We start from the raw sequence: 17,213 nt of genomic DNA, 5'->3' as shown, positions 1-17,213 counted from the left end.
GAGCCGTGGTATGAGGAGCCTTACTCCACCTTCACCCTCAGACCAGAGGTGCTACCCCGACACAGCCTCCCTCAGACCCAGACTCCGGCACTCACCAAGATAAGGAGACACTCGTTGGCAAGTTCCTGGTGCTCCTGGATAGTGGACAGCACGGACAGCACCAGGCAGCTGAAGACCAGCAAAAATCTGCAATAGCAGTATGAAGGAGAGGATTAGACTGCCGGATGGACAGGGCAGCCAAGGAGCCTCTGGCAGGGGGCTGCAGAGTCAGAGGAGGAGGAGGAGGGAAGCTTCATTTGGGAAGAATAATCTGGAAAGCCGACTAAGAATCAGAGTTCCCTGGAGCTGTGGCTTGGTGCTGGACACCAAAGGGAGAAACCCCTGAGCTCCAGGAGGCTGCTGAGCTCACAGACACCTTACAGCCCTCTCAATTGCCCTTGATGCAGCAGCTGCCACTCACAGAGGTGGTCACTGAGCTGTGGGTGGTAGTTCTGTCTGGGCTGGCCGAGGGAGCGACCCAGGAATCCCCCCTTTCCTATGAATTCCAAGATGGCAGAAGCATGGTTTCACCTGCAGAATGAGGACAATTGCCTCTGCCTTCGTGGGTTCTTATGGAATTAAATACTGAGACAGCTACAGAAGGAAAGGGGATTGGGGAAGACAGGTAGGGAGGGAACATGCAGAGGGGGAGAGGGTGTGTGGAGGGCAATCAGGCAGCAGGGAGCCGTGCCATCGAGGCCTGGAACTTCCCGGAGGGCAGTGGGAAGCTACTGAGTGGCCCAGAACCAGATGGTTAGAAATGGAAGGAACTTTAGGATCCAACTCATCCGACACTTCCCTCAACCCTAATTGCACATATGAGGAAACTGAGGTCCAGAGGAGGAAAGGGATTCATCCAAGGTCACCCAGGATGTCCAGGACAGGGGTGAGATTAGAGCCAGGGTTTCCAACTCCCCAGTGTGTGGGAAGAGGGGAAAGGGCGTGAGGAGAGAAGCTGCTGGACTCAGGGAGAATGTGAATATGTGAGGGAAGACAGGATGTAGGGCACAGGCTGCAGATGCGGCAAAAGGGAACGAGGCTGGCCTCCCGGAAGCACTCCTCCTTTTGATGGGGGTGTTGCTCCTGGAAGAGACTCCAGAGGGAATGGGCTTCTCCGGAAATGCACAGACCTACAGCCTCTCCAAAGTGTTCCCAGAGTGTCCCCACCTGGGAATGCTGACACTGCATTCTGCCTGAAACAACTCACCACTGGAGCCTGATGAGATGCTGCTCACGCTCCCCTCGCCCCAGCGCTCCTGCTGGGATGCCCCCATCCCACTGTTCCCTCAGAACGCCCCTCCCAGCGCTCACCTCCCAAGTCACTGTCTATGGCGCTTTATTTGTGTTCGTATTTCTTCGCGGCAGGGGCGTGGGCTCCGAGTCAGAGAGACCCGGGTTCAAATTCCGGCCCTGCTGTGTGTGTGACCTTGGAAAAGTCACCTGCCTTCTCTGAGCCAGTCTCGGCATCCGTAAAGTGGGGGCTGACGGCGGGATGCGGTGGGACATGGGAAGGGCGTGGCTCCACCCCGGCCCACTTACACCTCCCTGGACAGGGCTCCTAGCCTGCGTGGAGGGCAGGTATAGGGCTGCAGCCCAGCACATGCCCCAGGGGGGAGGACGTAGGTGGTAGATGTCAGTAAAAGGTTTTGGTTGAATGAGTGAGGAAGAGGAGGCCTCCTGTGCCAATTCCAGGCAGGAAGTGAGTCAGCAAAGACGTAAGGCACAGGGAGAGGTGGGGGAGAACACCAGCTCCTCATGTTCAATAATTAACCACAGAAAACGCAGCAAACCCAGTGCTGCATCCACCGGGAATGGGGACCACCACCGACACAGGGCTCAGGGGCGGAAGGATACTCCTGAGGTTATTCCATCCAGCCCCCTCCTCTGGGAGGCCTGCAGCCAAATTTTGATGGGCCTTCACCCCAGCCCTGGACAGAAATCCTTCAATCCCACTGCTCAGCTGACCTCAGAACCTCAGGTAAATGGGTCACGTTTGGGGCTTCCTGCTGAGTGTTTCAAGAACTTTTTTTTCTCACCACTATTCTTTCCATGTCGATAGTACACATCTCTAAAATGTCCGCTTCACAATAGGTTATACGTGAAAAAAGCAGATTATGAAACCTTAAAGCAATGTGATTCCAACTTTTAAAATATAGATTTTTTTTATACACATACCAAGAGTCAGCAGGGCTGATCTCTGGGTGGCAAAATTAAGAATGATTTGGCTTTTGTTTTGCTTTTTGCTTATCTTCATTTCTTAGTATTTTTAAAGAATAAACATGGGCTGCTTGGGTAATAACAAACTAACATCAATTTTAAAATGCATTTCCTTAAAAATACAAATGGGGGGGAACCTTTAAATTGTGTCCCCACCCCTGTACCACAAGAGCCCTGGCCACTTTTTAAAAATAAATTTATTTATTTGTTTGTTTATTTATTTATTTATTTTTGGCTGCGTTGGGTCTTTGTTGCTGTGCGCGGGCTTTCTCTAGTTGCGGTGAGCGGGGGCTACTCTTCATTGCGGTGCACAGGCTTCTCATTGCAGTGACTTCTCTTGTTGCGGAGCATGGGCTCTAGGCACATGGGCTTCAGTAGTTGTGGCACATGGGTTCAGTAGTTGTGGCGTACAGGCTTAGTTGCTCCACGGCATGTGGGATCTGCCTGGACTAGGGCTCGAACCCATGTCCCCTGCATTGGCAGGCGGATTCTTAACCACTGTGCCACCTGGGACGCCCTCAGCCTTGGCCATTTAGCAGGTGTGAGGGTGTGGCAGCCTCTCCCTGAGTCCAGTTCACCTGTCAACGGCCTGCTCAACATCGCTTCTTGGTTGTCCAGGGGGCTCTCAAACCCAACGTGTCCGAAAACAAACTCAATTTGCCCTAAAATCTCTCTCCTCTCCGGTTCCCTCATCTCAGGAGTGGCACCACCTTCCATCCAGGGGCTCAGGCCAAGTATCTAAGAGTGACCCTTGACTCTTCCTTTCCCTCACCCTCCACATCCCGTCCTTTAGCAATTTCTATTGCCTCTAACTACAGAATGTAGCCCCGGACAGACTAACCCCCATCATCTCACCCCGACTGATCTCCCTGCCTCCACTCTGGCCCAACTGGAACCCTCTTCAAAGCAATCAGTGTGATTTTCCTACAAAGCAAAGCTGGAAACCAGGACTCTCCACAGAACTCTCCTCTGATTTCCTATGGTACTTAGAGAGCGCCAGTCAAAATTCCTCAGCATGTCCAGCAAGGCCCTGCGAGATCCGGTCCCACCCAGCCCTTGAACTTGATCTGCTCCTCTCCAGCCCCTCCATCATTGTGCTCCAGCCATTCTACCTCCCTGTCATTCCTGGAACACATCAAAAGTTTTTCCATCTCCAGGCTTTGCACTTGCTTTGCTGTTTCCTTTGCCTATTTATTGCTCCCGTACTCATCCAGATCTCTGTTCAAACACCACTTCCTTGGAGAGGCCTTCCCCAGCCACCCCCTCTCCAAAGTAATGGCCCCATCCCCGCTCTCTCTCCCCTGAATCTGCTTTATTTATTTTTTCATAGAATGAGTAAACGAACAGCAGAAATTCACCTTAAACAAACCTCAAAACTTCATGTCACCAAAGCCCCCAGTTTGTACCCACTGCAGAGGCTCCCAAAGTTCCAAGCACATCCATCCCTGACCCGTTGGGCTCCCCAGCAGCCTTCCTGAGAAGCGAAGAGAAGGCAAGTCTCCAACCTTGACCAGCTCTATTTGGTAGACACTTTAAAAAATCCCTGAACTTCGCCTCCTCCAGCCTTCATACACTGGCTGGGGGTTAGATGCTCAATACAGCTGAACAGATATACTTAGCTTGTCAGAGAACATCTTGTGTTCCAGGCAGCTGAATAATTATCCCCATCTTCCACTTGAGGAAATGGGCCCAGGGAGGGGCAGACTTGCTCCAGATCACTCAGTGAATCCATGGCAGAGCTAGGGCCCAAGCTGCCTTGGCCTTCCTGAGAGGTCCTCACACAGACACCCATTCTTGGGACAGCAGAGAGAGATCATGTCTGGAGCTTAGGGATGGAGGAGACAGGGAGAAGGAGCCCTGAGCTGGGATCTGGTCGTGTCTGCCAGAACCAGCGTGTGACTTCATTCATACAACAAATAAGGATTGTCTAAGGATTGTCTCTGGCCCCTTCTAAGGCTTCAGTTTCCCCATCTACAAAGTATAGATGGTACACAGAAGCTGGCTGGCTTGGGCCCTCTAAAATCACTCCAGGGCTTCCCTGGTGGCACAGTGGTTGAGAGTCCTCCTCCTGATGCAGGGAACACGGGTTCGTGCCCCAGTCCGGGAAGATCCCACATGCTGCGGAGTGGCTGGGCCCGTGAGCCATGGCTGCTGAGCCTGCACGTCCGGAGCCTGTGCTCCGCAACAGGAGAGGCCACAACAGTGAGAGGCCCGCGTACCGCAAAAAATAATAATAATAAATAAAAAAAAATAAAATCACTCCAGCAGAAAGGCCAGGCTGGCAGCCACTTACTGGAGCATCTTTGCCCAGCATGCCTGGCTGCAACTTGGGGCCCATGTTCTCCCTTGCCCAGCCCAGCAGGCAGAGCTGGGATGGGTGGGTGATGCCTGGCTGGCTCTCCCTGGTTAGAGCTTATTGTGAGACTTACTGCAAGCCTTCCTCCCCCACTCACCCATTCTGTGACTATCCCACTCATTCAGGAAGGCAGCAAGGAGATTAGGGATGAATAGGTGAATGGTTTGCTTGGATCCATGGTTGTCAAACTACAGTGGGCATCAGAATCACCTGGCAGGCTTATTAAAATACTGATTTCCGGGCCCCACTCCTAGAGCATTTATTCACTAAGTATGAATTGGGGCCTGAGAATATGCATTTCTACAAAGTTCCTGGTGATTCTAATGCTGCTCCCCCAGGGACTACACTTTGAGAATCACTAGGTTAGTGAATGGGAGTGGTTGTGGCTGACTCAATTATTAGCCAACTCAAGGCTTTTTAAACAGCTGTAATCATTGCCTCCCCCCACCCCCTCCCCGCCCCGTGGCCTTCCTCAAATTACTTCCAGGGAACCCTAACCCTAACCCTAGCCACAGTGTACGAAGGCGGGGGGCGGGGGGTGGGGGGAGGAAAAGACTGCTGGGGAGGTGTGTCTCATGCTAACCTCAGCTTCACCCTGGTTCACTGTGTGACCCCATAACTGGTCCTGCTGGCCAAGGCTTCCTGTTGGCCAGGCACTGGCACAGCCCTCCATGTGCATATTCATAAACCCTCCTCCCAGCACTTCCATGAGAGCAGCACCACAGTCACCATGGCCCATCAGTGAGGAAACAGGCTCCGAGAGGTGTACGATGACGGCTGTACAACTCTGTAAATACACTAAAAACCACTGAATTGTGTGCACTTTAAAAGAGGGGCACGTGGTTATGGTATGTGAATTGTATCTCGATAAAGCTGTTACTTAAAAGGGAAAAAAAAAGATAGAAAGAAAGGTATACTAGGTTGTCCAAAGCCATAGGGCCAGGACCTGAACCCAAGTCCACCTGGACCACCAAGGCATAGTGCCTCTCTGGGCCTCAGTTTCCCTGTCTGCAATATGAGGTGGGGAGTGTCAGCCTTACGACTACCCAGCAGTGGGGTAGAAGGGAAGGGTGAGCCATGAGCTCAGCTCCAGACTCTTTGGGGATGTCCCTGGAGAGACAGAGGCTTGAAGGCTGGAGAGATGGGGATATGGAAGGCAAGAGGGCTGGGGTAGGGTGGGTTAGGCAGCAGAAAAGAGGTTATCGCCTAACCTCTCTGAGCCACATTTACTTAAGAAATGTTCATTGCAGGGACTTCCCTGTTGGCGCAGTGGTTGAGAATCCGCCTGCCAATGCAGGGGGTACGGGTTCGATCCCTGGTCCAGGCAGATCCCACATGCCGCGGAACAGCTAAGCCCGTGTGCCACAACTACTGAGCCTGCGCTCTAGAGCCTGCGAGCCACAACTACGGAGCCCGCACACCACAACTACTGAAGCCGGTGTGCCTAGAGCCTGTGCTCCACAACAATAGAAGCCACCGCAATGGGACGCCCGCACACCACAACGAAGAACGGCCCCCACTCACCACAACTAGAGAAAGCCCGTGGGCAGCAATGAAGCCCCAACACAGCCAAAAATAAATAAATAATAATAATAAAAAAAGAAATTGTTCATTGCCATCCACACTCAGCCAGTTTTATTGTAAAGCCAGCAATTAATCATACAGGCCCCCAAGAAACTAACAAGTGTAACACAGTGGTGATATGATGGATGAAGTGATAACGGTGTACCCAGAGGTTGGGGGGAACCCCAAGATGGCTTTAGCAGAGCCAAAGTAGAGGGATCAGTGAAGAGGTGGAGGTGACGAGGACAGGGGTGGGGTGCCCCAAGCAGAGGAAGCAGGATGTATGTGCAAGCAACAGAGATGTGGGAGCCTGGAGGCAGCACAGGGCAGCCGGTAGTTCTGGCAAGTGCGGGCCTAAAATGAAGGGGCAGAGGAGAGACGAGAGACGGCCAGACCCGGCACCCTCAGACCTCATGAACGTTACCTAGAGGCAGTGGAGAGCCACGGAAGAGTTTTAACAGAGGGAAAGATAGGGTCTGATTTGTGTTTCAGGACCACAACTCAGGGGCAGTGGGGACCATGGATTAGAGACTGATCAGGAAAAGCAAGTAGGAAGCTCCACAATAATTCAGATGAGAGATGACAGTGCAACACGAAAGAGAAGTGAATGGACTGGAGAAAGTGTTAGAAAGTGTTAGGAAGGAGGACTTGATGGCTAACTGGAAATGGGGACAATGAGAGAGAATAACTCATATTTCTGGTGTGGGGACTGGATGGATGAAGGTGCCATGACTGAACTGAGATGGGAGAGACCAGTGGAGGAGCAGGTGTGGGGGTGATGAGCTCCGTTTTGGATGTGTTGAGATGGAGAGGGCTGGGCAAACACTCTGGGTATGAAGATAGAAACCTGAGCTGGAAATGTGGATCTGGGGGACATCGAGGGAGAGGTGGTGACTGAGGCCATGGGTGCGGCTGCGACAGTCCAGAGAGCATGAGGCAAATTTAGAGGAGGAATGAATGGAACCCCAGAGGTGCCGAGGGTGGAGAGACCCTCTACCCAGACTGGGAAGGAGCAGCCAGTGAGATGGGATAGAAACCAGAAGAGAGAGGTGCCAGGCCAGGAGAAGAAAGTGTTGCAAGGAGGGAGTGTGGACGACAGTGTCAAATGCTGCCAAGAGGTCAAGCAAGTTAAGGCCTGAAAAATGTCCACTGGATTTGGTGACACGTTGGTCACTGGGTACCTTGGCAAGGCCAGCCACAGAGGGAGGGGAGGGCTGAAGCAGGTCTAGATGGGATGAGAAAGGGAGAGGGGCAGTGAGGAAGTGGAGACAGTGAGTGGAGGTATAACTATTTAAAGAAGTTAAAAGTGTAGAGGCCGAGATCGGTAGCTGGAGAAGGATCCCGAGCACAGGGAATAAGCCATTGTTCTTTTGGGGGTTGTGGTTGTTGTTTTAAGATGAGAGAGCCCGAGTGGAAGGAGCCAGGAGAGAAGGAGAAGTTGAAGATGTGAGAGGGAGGCGGAGTGATCGGCGGAGTGAAGTCCCCAGGGCAGCTGGGAGGCTGGGATCCAGAGCAGGGGAAGGGCTGGAGCTGAGCCGAAAGGACCCCAGCAGTTTCCATGGTGACAGGTGGGAAGAGGGAGAGACCAGGTGGGAGAGGACATTGGGGGACAGATGGGAGAAGCCTAGAGAGCCCCCATCAGGGGACTCGACTTTCTCTGGGAAAAGAAGGCCAGATCTACTTTTCAGTAGGGAGCAGAGTGGGTGGGGGTCTGAAGAGGTGGAAGAGGTTTGAAACCGCAGATGTGGAGAATGGGAAAGTGAGCTGACCAGGCCCTGGAGAGGGGTCCAATGGGAACACAGGACCGTTATCCCCATAGGGGAGGATGGGAGAAAAGACCTAGAATATCGCAGGTGCTCCACACACGCATTTTTGGTTTGGCTTGGGTTGGGTTGGGCTTTTTTTGCTTTTTAAAGCTTGATGATACTGAGGGAGGAAGGCGCCTGTGTGGGATGAGGGGACCTCCCCGCTCCCCACAAGGCCAAAGTAAATGCAGTTCCAGGCCCTGCCCCTTCCTTCCCACTGGGTCTCCTTCCTTCCTTCCTTCTCTCCAGTGTCCCTCCTCCCACACTGAGCCCTGCCAGGGTCTGGCCCCGGCCTGGCCACCAGCCGGCTCTCATTTCTGCAACTGGCCTTGGGAGTGTGTGACTCTCTCCTTGCCTCCCAGACCAGGACCCCAAATGCAAGGTTCTATCTTCCCTTGGCTATGGAACCCTGGGGCCAGTCTGTCCCCATTCAGCCAAGGTTCCTGGAGGGCAGAGGCCATGACCCCCACCACCTTCCAGCAGAAAGGGGCTTCTTAAACCCTAAACCCGAGCTGATACTGACGAAGGAACTTCAACTAGACCTGAGAGGCACTTCCTGACAGAGGTGCAGTGTGGCCCAGAGGGTCCCAGGCTCCTCTGCGGAGAACAGGCTCGAACTTTCTCTTGCAGGGGGTTAAAGGGTAGGGGCAGTCAGCCAGGCCTCAGAGTGAGGCTCTTTCCAAGAATCCTCAGGGGCTGGGACGAGAAGTTTCCCCTGATCCAGCGATTCTAAATATGGCAAAGGGAGCAAAAGCACGTGACCCAGGGCCCCGCACCAGGGCTGCTGCTGCGGCCGCCGTTTCTCTGGGCCAGAGGCCTGCACTGGGGCTCAGGGCTAGGGGTGAGGTCTCAGTGGAGCCCCAGTTTCCCCATCTGCAACATGAAGGTAGGGGACAACTCAGCAACGGCTAAAGCCCCTTTAGCCTTACAACTCTCCAGCCGTGGGGCAGAAGGGAAAGGGCTGGCCTTCAGCTCAGTTCCAGATTCTTTGAGGATGTCCCTGGAGGGACAGCAGCTGCCAGTACATAGTACAAACTATGAAAAAAATGCGCCCTCTTGGAGAACCAATTAGAAAAGGCATTCCCTTTAGCATGAAAAATGATAGAAATTGACCCTTCCAAATGACCCCATTAGAACCAGGTAACCCTTGCTCTGGGCTGATCCACCCTCAAGCACAGGCTGGATTTGGCACCACTCACCCTCTCAGCCCAGCCCTTTGCATCGTACAGGGCGCACAGGACATGGGGCAGCCCTGGAGATGGCCCTGACAGCCAGCACAGCCCTGGAAGGGCCAACCCCATGTGGCATCACGTGTTTCCGTGCCCCTCTCCTGACTGCCGGGAGATGGACGCTGATCCAAGAAAGGCCCCCCCACCCCACATAGGTTGGACTGAGCCAATCAGATTGTTTCTCTTAGGCATGGAATTAAGGCCTACCATAGAGGCCTACTCAATATTCTGTAATGGCCTATATAGGGAAAGAATCTAAAAAAGAGTGGATATCTGTAGATGTATAATTGATTCCTTTTGCTGTATACCTGAAACTAACACAGTATTGTAAATCAACTAGATTCCACTAAAAATTTTTAGGGCTTCCCTGGTGGCGCAGTGGTTAAGAGTCTGCCTGCCAGTGCAGGGGACACGGGTTTGAGCCCTGGTCTGGGAAGATCCCACAGTCCACGGAGCAACTAAGCCCGCACGGCACAACTACTGGAGCCTACGCTCTGGAGCCCGCGAGCCACAACTACTGAAGCCCTCGCACCTAGAGCCCGTGCTCCGCAACAAGAGAAGCCACCGCAATGAGAAGCCCCTGCACTGCAACGAAGAGTAGCCCCCGCTTGCTGCTACTGGAGAAAGCCTGCACGCAGCAACGAGGACCCAACACGGCCGAAAATAAATAAATAAAAATCAATAAATTTTTTTTTTTTTTTTTTTTTTTTTCCCGGTACGTGGGCCTCTCACCGCTGTGGCCTCTCCCGTCGCGGAGCACAGGCTCCGGACATGCAGGCCCAGCAGCCATGGCCCACGGGCCCAGCCCCTCCGTGGCATGTGAGATCTTCCCGCACCGGGGCACGAACCTGCATCCCCCACATCGGTAGGTGGACTCCCAACCACTGCGCCACCAGGGAAGCCCAATAAAAATTTTTTTTAAGTTTAAAAAAACTTTTTTAAAGAAATAATACATGAATGAATGAAAAAAAAGAATAAAAGATTACATATGACTTAGGAAAAAAAAAAAGAACCATAGAAGCACGTTGGCGGAGGTGCAGAGAGAAGTGGAGATGAGACTGTCACTCCAGAATCTCATCTCCCCCTCTCGACTCCACGAAGCCCAGATGTGCTTCCTGCTATGAAGCCTTACAAATTCTTCCCTCTCCTTCCGGTAGGTGTTCTCCACCTCCACATGCCAATTTTTCTTGAGCCAGTGTGAATGGTGTTGGTCCCAGTATGGTATGGAAGGCGGTGTCTTCTCGACAAGGTGCTTTATGAGTCACAGCCTCGTCCTCTCCCACCTGAACCAGCTCCAAACCCTCCTACTTGTTCGTGCTGCTTCCCTCTGCCATGCCCGCTAGACTACCTGGTGCACCGGGTAAGTGGGCTGAGCAACATGTCAAGGGTGGCCACGAGGAGGGAGCAGGGGCTATCCATCTGTTCAGGGCTGGCCAGGCAGCGCTGACTCCTCAAATAAACAGGGAGCGTGGCCTCCCAAGCAGGAGGCCAGCAAAGTGAAAGCAAACTAAGGGGTGGAATTCAGGCAGCCTGAATTTTGGAAACTTAAACACGATGGCCAATGGAAACTTTCCCCTGGTTCTACCTGAGCAGCTTGTGTGGATTTGGGTGACTCAGTTTTACATGCTGAGCTTGGCATAAGATTTCATTTGAACAAAGAGCTTTGCTGCTTTTTTGTTTGTTTGTTTAAAGTGTGAAATCCACTGACTTGCAGGCTCAGGCCCAAGCACCTTCAGCATGGTTGCAAGGCAGGCCCTTACTCACCCCGCCACCTGACTCTCCACCACTCAGTGCCCCACCTGGCACACAATACTCCATTGTCACAGCTCTGTTCCCCCCAAAAAAAGCAAACAGAGCTTTTTTGCTCTGTTTTTTTGCTCCTCGCCTTTGCTCATGCTGTATCTGCCCCTCCTCCAATCCGGCTGGGTTAGGTGGGAGCCCCCACTCTATGCTCCCTTAATCCCCCATCTCCAGCTCTACACTCACCTCTCTCATGGCATTTGCCTCAACACGTGAAAAGCACTGTTTGAGTACCAGCCTCCTCCCCCAGACCAAGAGCTCGTTGAGGTCCTGTCCTTTTCACCTGGAATGCCCTGTTCCCAACTCAGGATGGGAGCTGGGTAAAAGGTTCCTGAAAGAGGGGACGACCCAGCACTGGACCTCTGACTGGTACTGGTACCCAGGGTGCCCACACCCAGTTGGCCACTCCCAGCTCCACACCTCAACCCTCCCCGCAGCAGACAGGATTATGAGGGAACTGGGGTGGGCAGCAACACCCAGGAACCCCACAGTCCAGAGCCACAGAACACTCACTCACTCATTCAGTAAGTACGTATTTACTGAGCGCTGACCGTGAGCCAGGCACAAAGACCGCCAACATCCCTGCCTTCGTAGAGCTTACGTTCTCATGGGGGGAGATGGATAATAAATAAATAAGACAATGTTCAAAAGGTCAGATGACGATGGAGAAAAATAAAGCAGGAAAAGGGGACAAAGAACAATGGTATGGGAGTCGGGAGCTATTCTATATAGAGGGTGGTCAGGGAAAGCAGCATTGAGAAAGTGACATTTGGGCAGAAGGAAATGAGGTCTGAGAGAGGTGCCTGAGACCTGAGCCAGAGGGTGTCTGGTGTGTTCCAGCACCATCAAGAAAGGAGTGCTCCCAGAGCAGAGTGAGGAAGGGGGAGAGCAGTAGGCAGTGGAGGGAGGTGGGAAGCACAGCATCTACTGGCGAGCGTGAAGATTGGGGCCTTTAGTCCAAGTGAGATGGGGAGTTTTGAGCAGAAGGTAACATGATCTGACTTATGTTTGCAGAAGATCACACAGGAGGTCGAGTGGAGAACAGACTATGGCGCGGAGAGGGGATGGGGAAAGCAATGTCATTCACCCGTCTTGAGTTGAGACGCTAATGGTTAATCCAAGCGACAGGTGATGGTGACTTGTACAACGGGAATAGAGGTGGCAAGAGGTGAGCAGATGCTGACTATATTTTGGCACTGAAGATCCCTTAGGGTCAATGAATCTTCTCTTTATAGTTGGGAAACTGAGTCCCAGAGAGGGGCATGACCTACCTGTGATGATACAGGAGATCAGTGGCAGAGCTGGGACTGACACCCAGATTTCCCTATTCCTAAGGTAATGTTTTTTGATTTCTCCTCTTTCTGTAGAAGGACCCAAGCACCTGTCCCTCATCCCCCCCTTGAAAATTCCTTCATCCTGGCGGCAGAATGGGGCCCGCCCCTGCCCTTCTCCCTGTGTGTCAGGGTGGCACTGGGTTCAAGGATTACCCAGGCCTCCAGCTACTTGAGCCTGGCAGGGGTCAGGGTCACCTCTTAGAAGCCTTCTGTCCTCTGAATCAGCAGAACTTGTGCAAAGGGGGAAGGGAGGGAAGAGTCAAAAGAGGGGAAAGAGCTTAGTGCCCGCCACTTGGTTCTCCCAGAGCAGAGAGGGCACCAAGAGCTGACAGGGTGGAACAGGAGCTTGGGGAGGGCTGGGCCCCCTAGGGAGGACAGCCTGGGAGTCCTGCAGACTCAGCCATTGAGGATCTCACCCAGGGGGAGGTTTAGGGGGATTGATAGGGGAGGACCGTTTGGATGCATTTGCTACTAACAAGCAAAGCATCATGCAAACTCACAGGCCACACCTGGGGCAGTTGGTTACAGCTGCCCTGAGAGCATTGCTCACCATGGGAATCCCAAATCCAGGACCAGCCAGACTGAATTCAGCAAGACTGGCTCCAATGGGCCCTGACAGCTGGGAAAGGCTTGCTGAGTGACCTTGGCCTGCTCCACAGCCAAGGTGGAGGGGTGGTGAGGAGGGTCTTAGGCTGGAAGCTGGAAGCACATCTGCAGACATCTACCCCCGCAAGTTTCCTCGGCCTTTAAGGGGAGAGGTTCCACCTGATTCAGAGTCCCTTGAAAGGCAAGGCCCTGCTTCGTGGCTCTGAGAAAGGTGTCAGGGTTGGGGGCAGCAGATGGGGAGGCACAGGATGTGGACACAGCTAGGAACCTGGATCCACAGGCTCTCTATCCTGACTCTGCCACCACGCAGGAGGGGTTGGAAAGCTGTCTCTGAGTTACAGTTTACTTCTCAGGGAGAGGAAGGGGTTGAGTAAGGGTCTCCAAGAGCCCCATTTTTTGCTGATCCATCTGGGACTGATGATTTTGACTTCCCAGTGGGAACTGAATGAGGCAGCTCCTGAAGCTGCCAGTCCTGAGGGACTTCTAGGGTCTCCCGGAGGTGGAAGGTCTTTTACATTTCGTTTGCATGGCACTCCTGTGCGTGGAAAGTCTAGAGAGACCTCCTTCTACCTCCAAAACTCCCCTATAATTGAATAATCATAGCAAGGAGGAGTCAGGGTAGACCAAAGCGGGACTCCAATAGCTCATTCATTAACCACAGAAACAGTGCTGGAGGTCGGGGGAAGGGGACAAACTGCACCTCTGGTGCTGACGCCCCCTCCTCTTCTGAGGAAGACAGAACCCTACACGTTTGAGAGCGAAAAGAACAGGGCTTGAATTCAGCTCCGATCCTGACCCCTGCCAGGCTCAAGAATTCAGCCTTGGCTGCAAGACCTTGAGCAAGGGAACTGTCCCTCTCTGGGACTCAGTTTCTCCGTCTGTCCCATGAGGCCAATGATCCCTAGTGCGGCAGCCTGGAGGCAGGGGTCTGGCCCCATGAACCCCGAGCTGAGGGGTTGCAGAGAGGCTTGGGTTCACTTCGGGACGCAGAAGAGGTGGACACCAGGCGGGGTTCCTCGGGAGAGGGAGGGGTTCCTGGGGAGGAGGGCTCCTGGGGGACTCCTCCCCCGGCACAGCCTCCGCCCCTTCCCCCTCAGGGGCCCCTTCCCGCTCAGGGGTCCTCGGGGCTGACCCCGCCTTGTCAACACGGGGAGGGACATACTGGAAGGGGCGGGACGCGGTGGTGGGCGGGGCCCCGGGCTGTCCCTGGGAGGGGCGGAGCGTCGCCGACACCCGGCACCGCTCGCGGGAGGGGCGCGGGCGGCGCTGCGGCTCCTGTTACCTCCCTGCGGCCTCCCCCGCCCCGCCGGCTTCTTTTTCCGTTTCCAAATTAACAATTGAAAACGCGGCGGCCTGAAAGGCGAGCAGCGGGCCAAGCGGAAAGTGTGAAGGTGCCGCCGCGTCCCCGAGGACGGGGGCGGAGATGGGGGCGCGACACCCAGACTGCCCGCGGCTCGCCCACCCACCAACGCTGCTCGCTGGGGACTGAGCGCCCCAGGACCCAGAGGTGCCAAGGACCCTAAATCGGGTCCTGGCTTAATCCGGCCCCTGGTACTGCCCTGGCCAGTGTTGTAGGACCCAGTGCCCAGACTCGGGGTGGTGCCAGCCCCCGAGGGGGGTGGGGGGAGGCACTAGGGCTGGGTTACTACTCTCGAGGCTGAGTGCCCAGGAGGGGCAGGTGCCAGGCAGCACCCTCACTGCACAGTCCTTAAGGGCTCCCAGAGTCAGGTAGGTTCGCATGTGAACTCAAGTCATTTCACCTTACTGAGACTCAGTTTCCTCACCTGGCAAATGGGGAGGGAAGATACAGTGACCACACAGAGCTGGTTGTGGGGAATAAATTAAATGAGAAGATGCATGAGGCTGGCCACAGTGAACACAATAGATAGTAGCTATTATTATCTTGGGTTGATAATGATGATGATATTGAGCCCTGGGCACACCTCCACCTCCACCCACAGCCAAAGGAGCTGTCCACCAATGGGGAATACTGGAGTTGACAGGTCTTTCCCTCCCCTCACTTCCTCAGGGCCTCCCCAAAGCCCCACTTGACAGATAAAGAAACTGAGGCCAGGAAGGTTCTTGTAAGGGGCTCAAAGTCACATGGAAATGAAAAGGACTAGGGCCTGAGCCTAGGTCCTGCCCTCAGGCCCGGGCTCGTCTTATGGAGATGGGTGGTCCCTGGGGTTGGGACCCTGAGCACTGGACCCCTTTCCTCAATGTTCTGAAGATGGGTGCTGATACAAGGGCAGCTGGGATGAACGAGTGGGTAATGGAGAGAGTCCCTGCTCCCGGGTATCCAGGGGTATGGGCCTGAGGGTGGACACCAGGGAAAGATACAGTTTCTGGGCCCCTGGCCCCCCATAATGTAAGCTCCATGAGTGCAGTGACTTATCTATCTTGTTCACCACTATCTCTCCTACACCTAAAACAGGGCTTGGTGCAAGAGCAGATTATCGATAAATAATTGTTGAGTGAATGAATGAATGAGCAGGTCCCCTCTTATACAGCTTATACAGTGGCCTCACACTCCCCACCTATTTGGGGAGGGGGTTTGGGAAGAGGAACTCCTCTCCCCAGCATGGAGACCCAGGGCAGCAGAATGGTGAGAGACAGAGGCAGGAACCAAGACAGAGCGAAGGAGGACATAGCAAAGAGGTTTCAGAAGGCAAAGCTGAGATCAACTCTTTCTTCCTAGCCCCCCACCCCTGTCCAGTCAAGCACTCACCCCATTCCTCCTCCCTCCAGCACCTCTTCACTGACCACCACGATTCCAGCACCATCCTCATCCTCACCCCCAGTCCACCTACCTTGCAGTGTGTGCACCCCTCCCCCATTTACAATCCTACAGTGGCTTCTCATGGTTCACAACCTGAGGTCCTCAGCCCAGAGCTTGAGTCTGTGCACACACTAGGCATCAGCCACACTCCACCCCTCCATACTGTCTATTTCCACCCTGGTGACTTTTGTGCTATCTCCTCTCCTTGGGATGTTCCCCCTTCCTCCCCAAGAATCCCTGATCTGCTTTGAGAAGTGCTCCCCCAGCCCCTGGTTGGGATTCCTGGTCCCCTCTGGGCACCCCAGGGCCTCTTTGTGCTGAGACAGTTCCTACCTCTGTCCACTCCCCACCCCCCCCCCCACCAGCTCATTAGGATCCATCCGTCAAGGGCAAAGCCAGTTCTGACTCCTCCATTTCCCACGGGCTGGCCAGTACATGCTCAGACAGTATCTGGGAGGCGACAAGGAGGCCCAGGTCTCCAGGGCCTTAAGCATCAGTGAGTCAGGAATGTCCCACTGTCCTCTGAAGCCCAAGAGTTCTCAGCAAGGGCATCTTGGGGTTGCTACAGAGGTGGGAGGGTGGGCGGGTGGAGGGAGGGCCAATGCAAGCCTACCTGGTGGGGCTGGGAAAGAGTACAAATGGAGACACACACACTATAAGTCTGAATATTTAAAAGTTTAAATCAAGCTAACAAGCTGTTAAATAAAATATGATCTATCCTTCCTGACACATATAGCTTCATAACGATCTGGAAGGCTAGGCCTGAATTTAAAATCTTGGATCCCTTGGAGTCCCATGTTGGAATCTGGCAGGGAGGGGACAGCCAGCCCCTGCTCCCCTCCAGTCCCTGGCCCATGGTGTGCCCTCTTCTCTTCCCACACTGGGATCATCCCTCACCAGAGGGGGCCTTGGGTACATTCCTGCGGCTGCCCCCAGCCTGCTCTCATCTACATTGGCTGCAAACAGCTGCCCTTGGGCCTAGGAGCACTCACACAACAGTGGCCCTTGGGATGGCGAGCCAGCAAAGAGGTCTGTGCAAGGCCTAGAGTGGGAACTCCAGGGTCCCCTGGAAGGTGTTCTAGAATAAGGCGGGCCGTGCATAGGCTCCAGGTGGGTGGTATGCAGGGCCACAGAGTGAGTGGGCAGAATTCTGGAACCCCACCTTGGACTCACCTAGAGCAGCCCTGCTTTAATGTATTTTATATACTGTGTCACTCCTGTGCTCCTGTGTCACATTTCATTTAAAGAACCAGATCTACTGCTTAAAAGCTTGCAAAGCACCAGTCAGGACCCTTCCCTCCAACTGAACAATGGGGAAGCTGAGGTTACAGGGACCACAGTCATGCAGCAGTTCAGAGCAAATCCAGTGCTCGATCCCAGGGCTCCCACTTCCTGGCCAGGCCCTGGCCTCCATGGGCACATTTCTGATCAGTAAGACCCAGTGCCTCCAATGGACATGCCACTGGGAGGTGGTGAGTGCCCAGT

The 17,213-nt window shown here is 53.9% G+C and overlaps 1 protein-coding gene across 2 annotated transcripts in view; it reads right to left on the bottom strand.

Annotated features, from left to right (window-relative positions):
* Positions 1-17,213, bottom strand: part of KCNQ4 (potassium voltage-gated channel subfamily Q member 4) — a 54,257-nt gene that overhangs the window by 22,500 nt on the left and 14,544 nt on the right. For both annotated transcript variants that reach the window (XM_060082658.1, XM_060082668.1), the window contains exon 2: positions 96-186. In XM_060082658.1, the coding sequence (XP_059938641.1) occupies positions 96-186 (91 nt within the window). The remainder of the gene's footprint in view (positions 1-95; positions 187-17,213) is intronic.

Source organism: Mesoplodon densirostris, chromosome 2 (genome assembly GCF_025265405.1).
Source record: "Mesoplodon densirostris isolate mMesDen1 chromosome 2, mMesDen1 primary haplotype, whole genome shotgun sequence".
NCBI lineage: Eukaryota > Metazoa > Chordata > Mammalia > Artiodactyla > Ziphiidae > Mesoplodon > Mesoplodon densirostris.
Note: the sequence above shows the minus strand (reverse complement) of the source record. Positions and strands in the feature narration are given on the sequence as shown.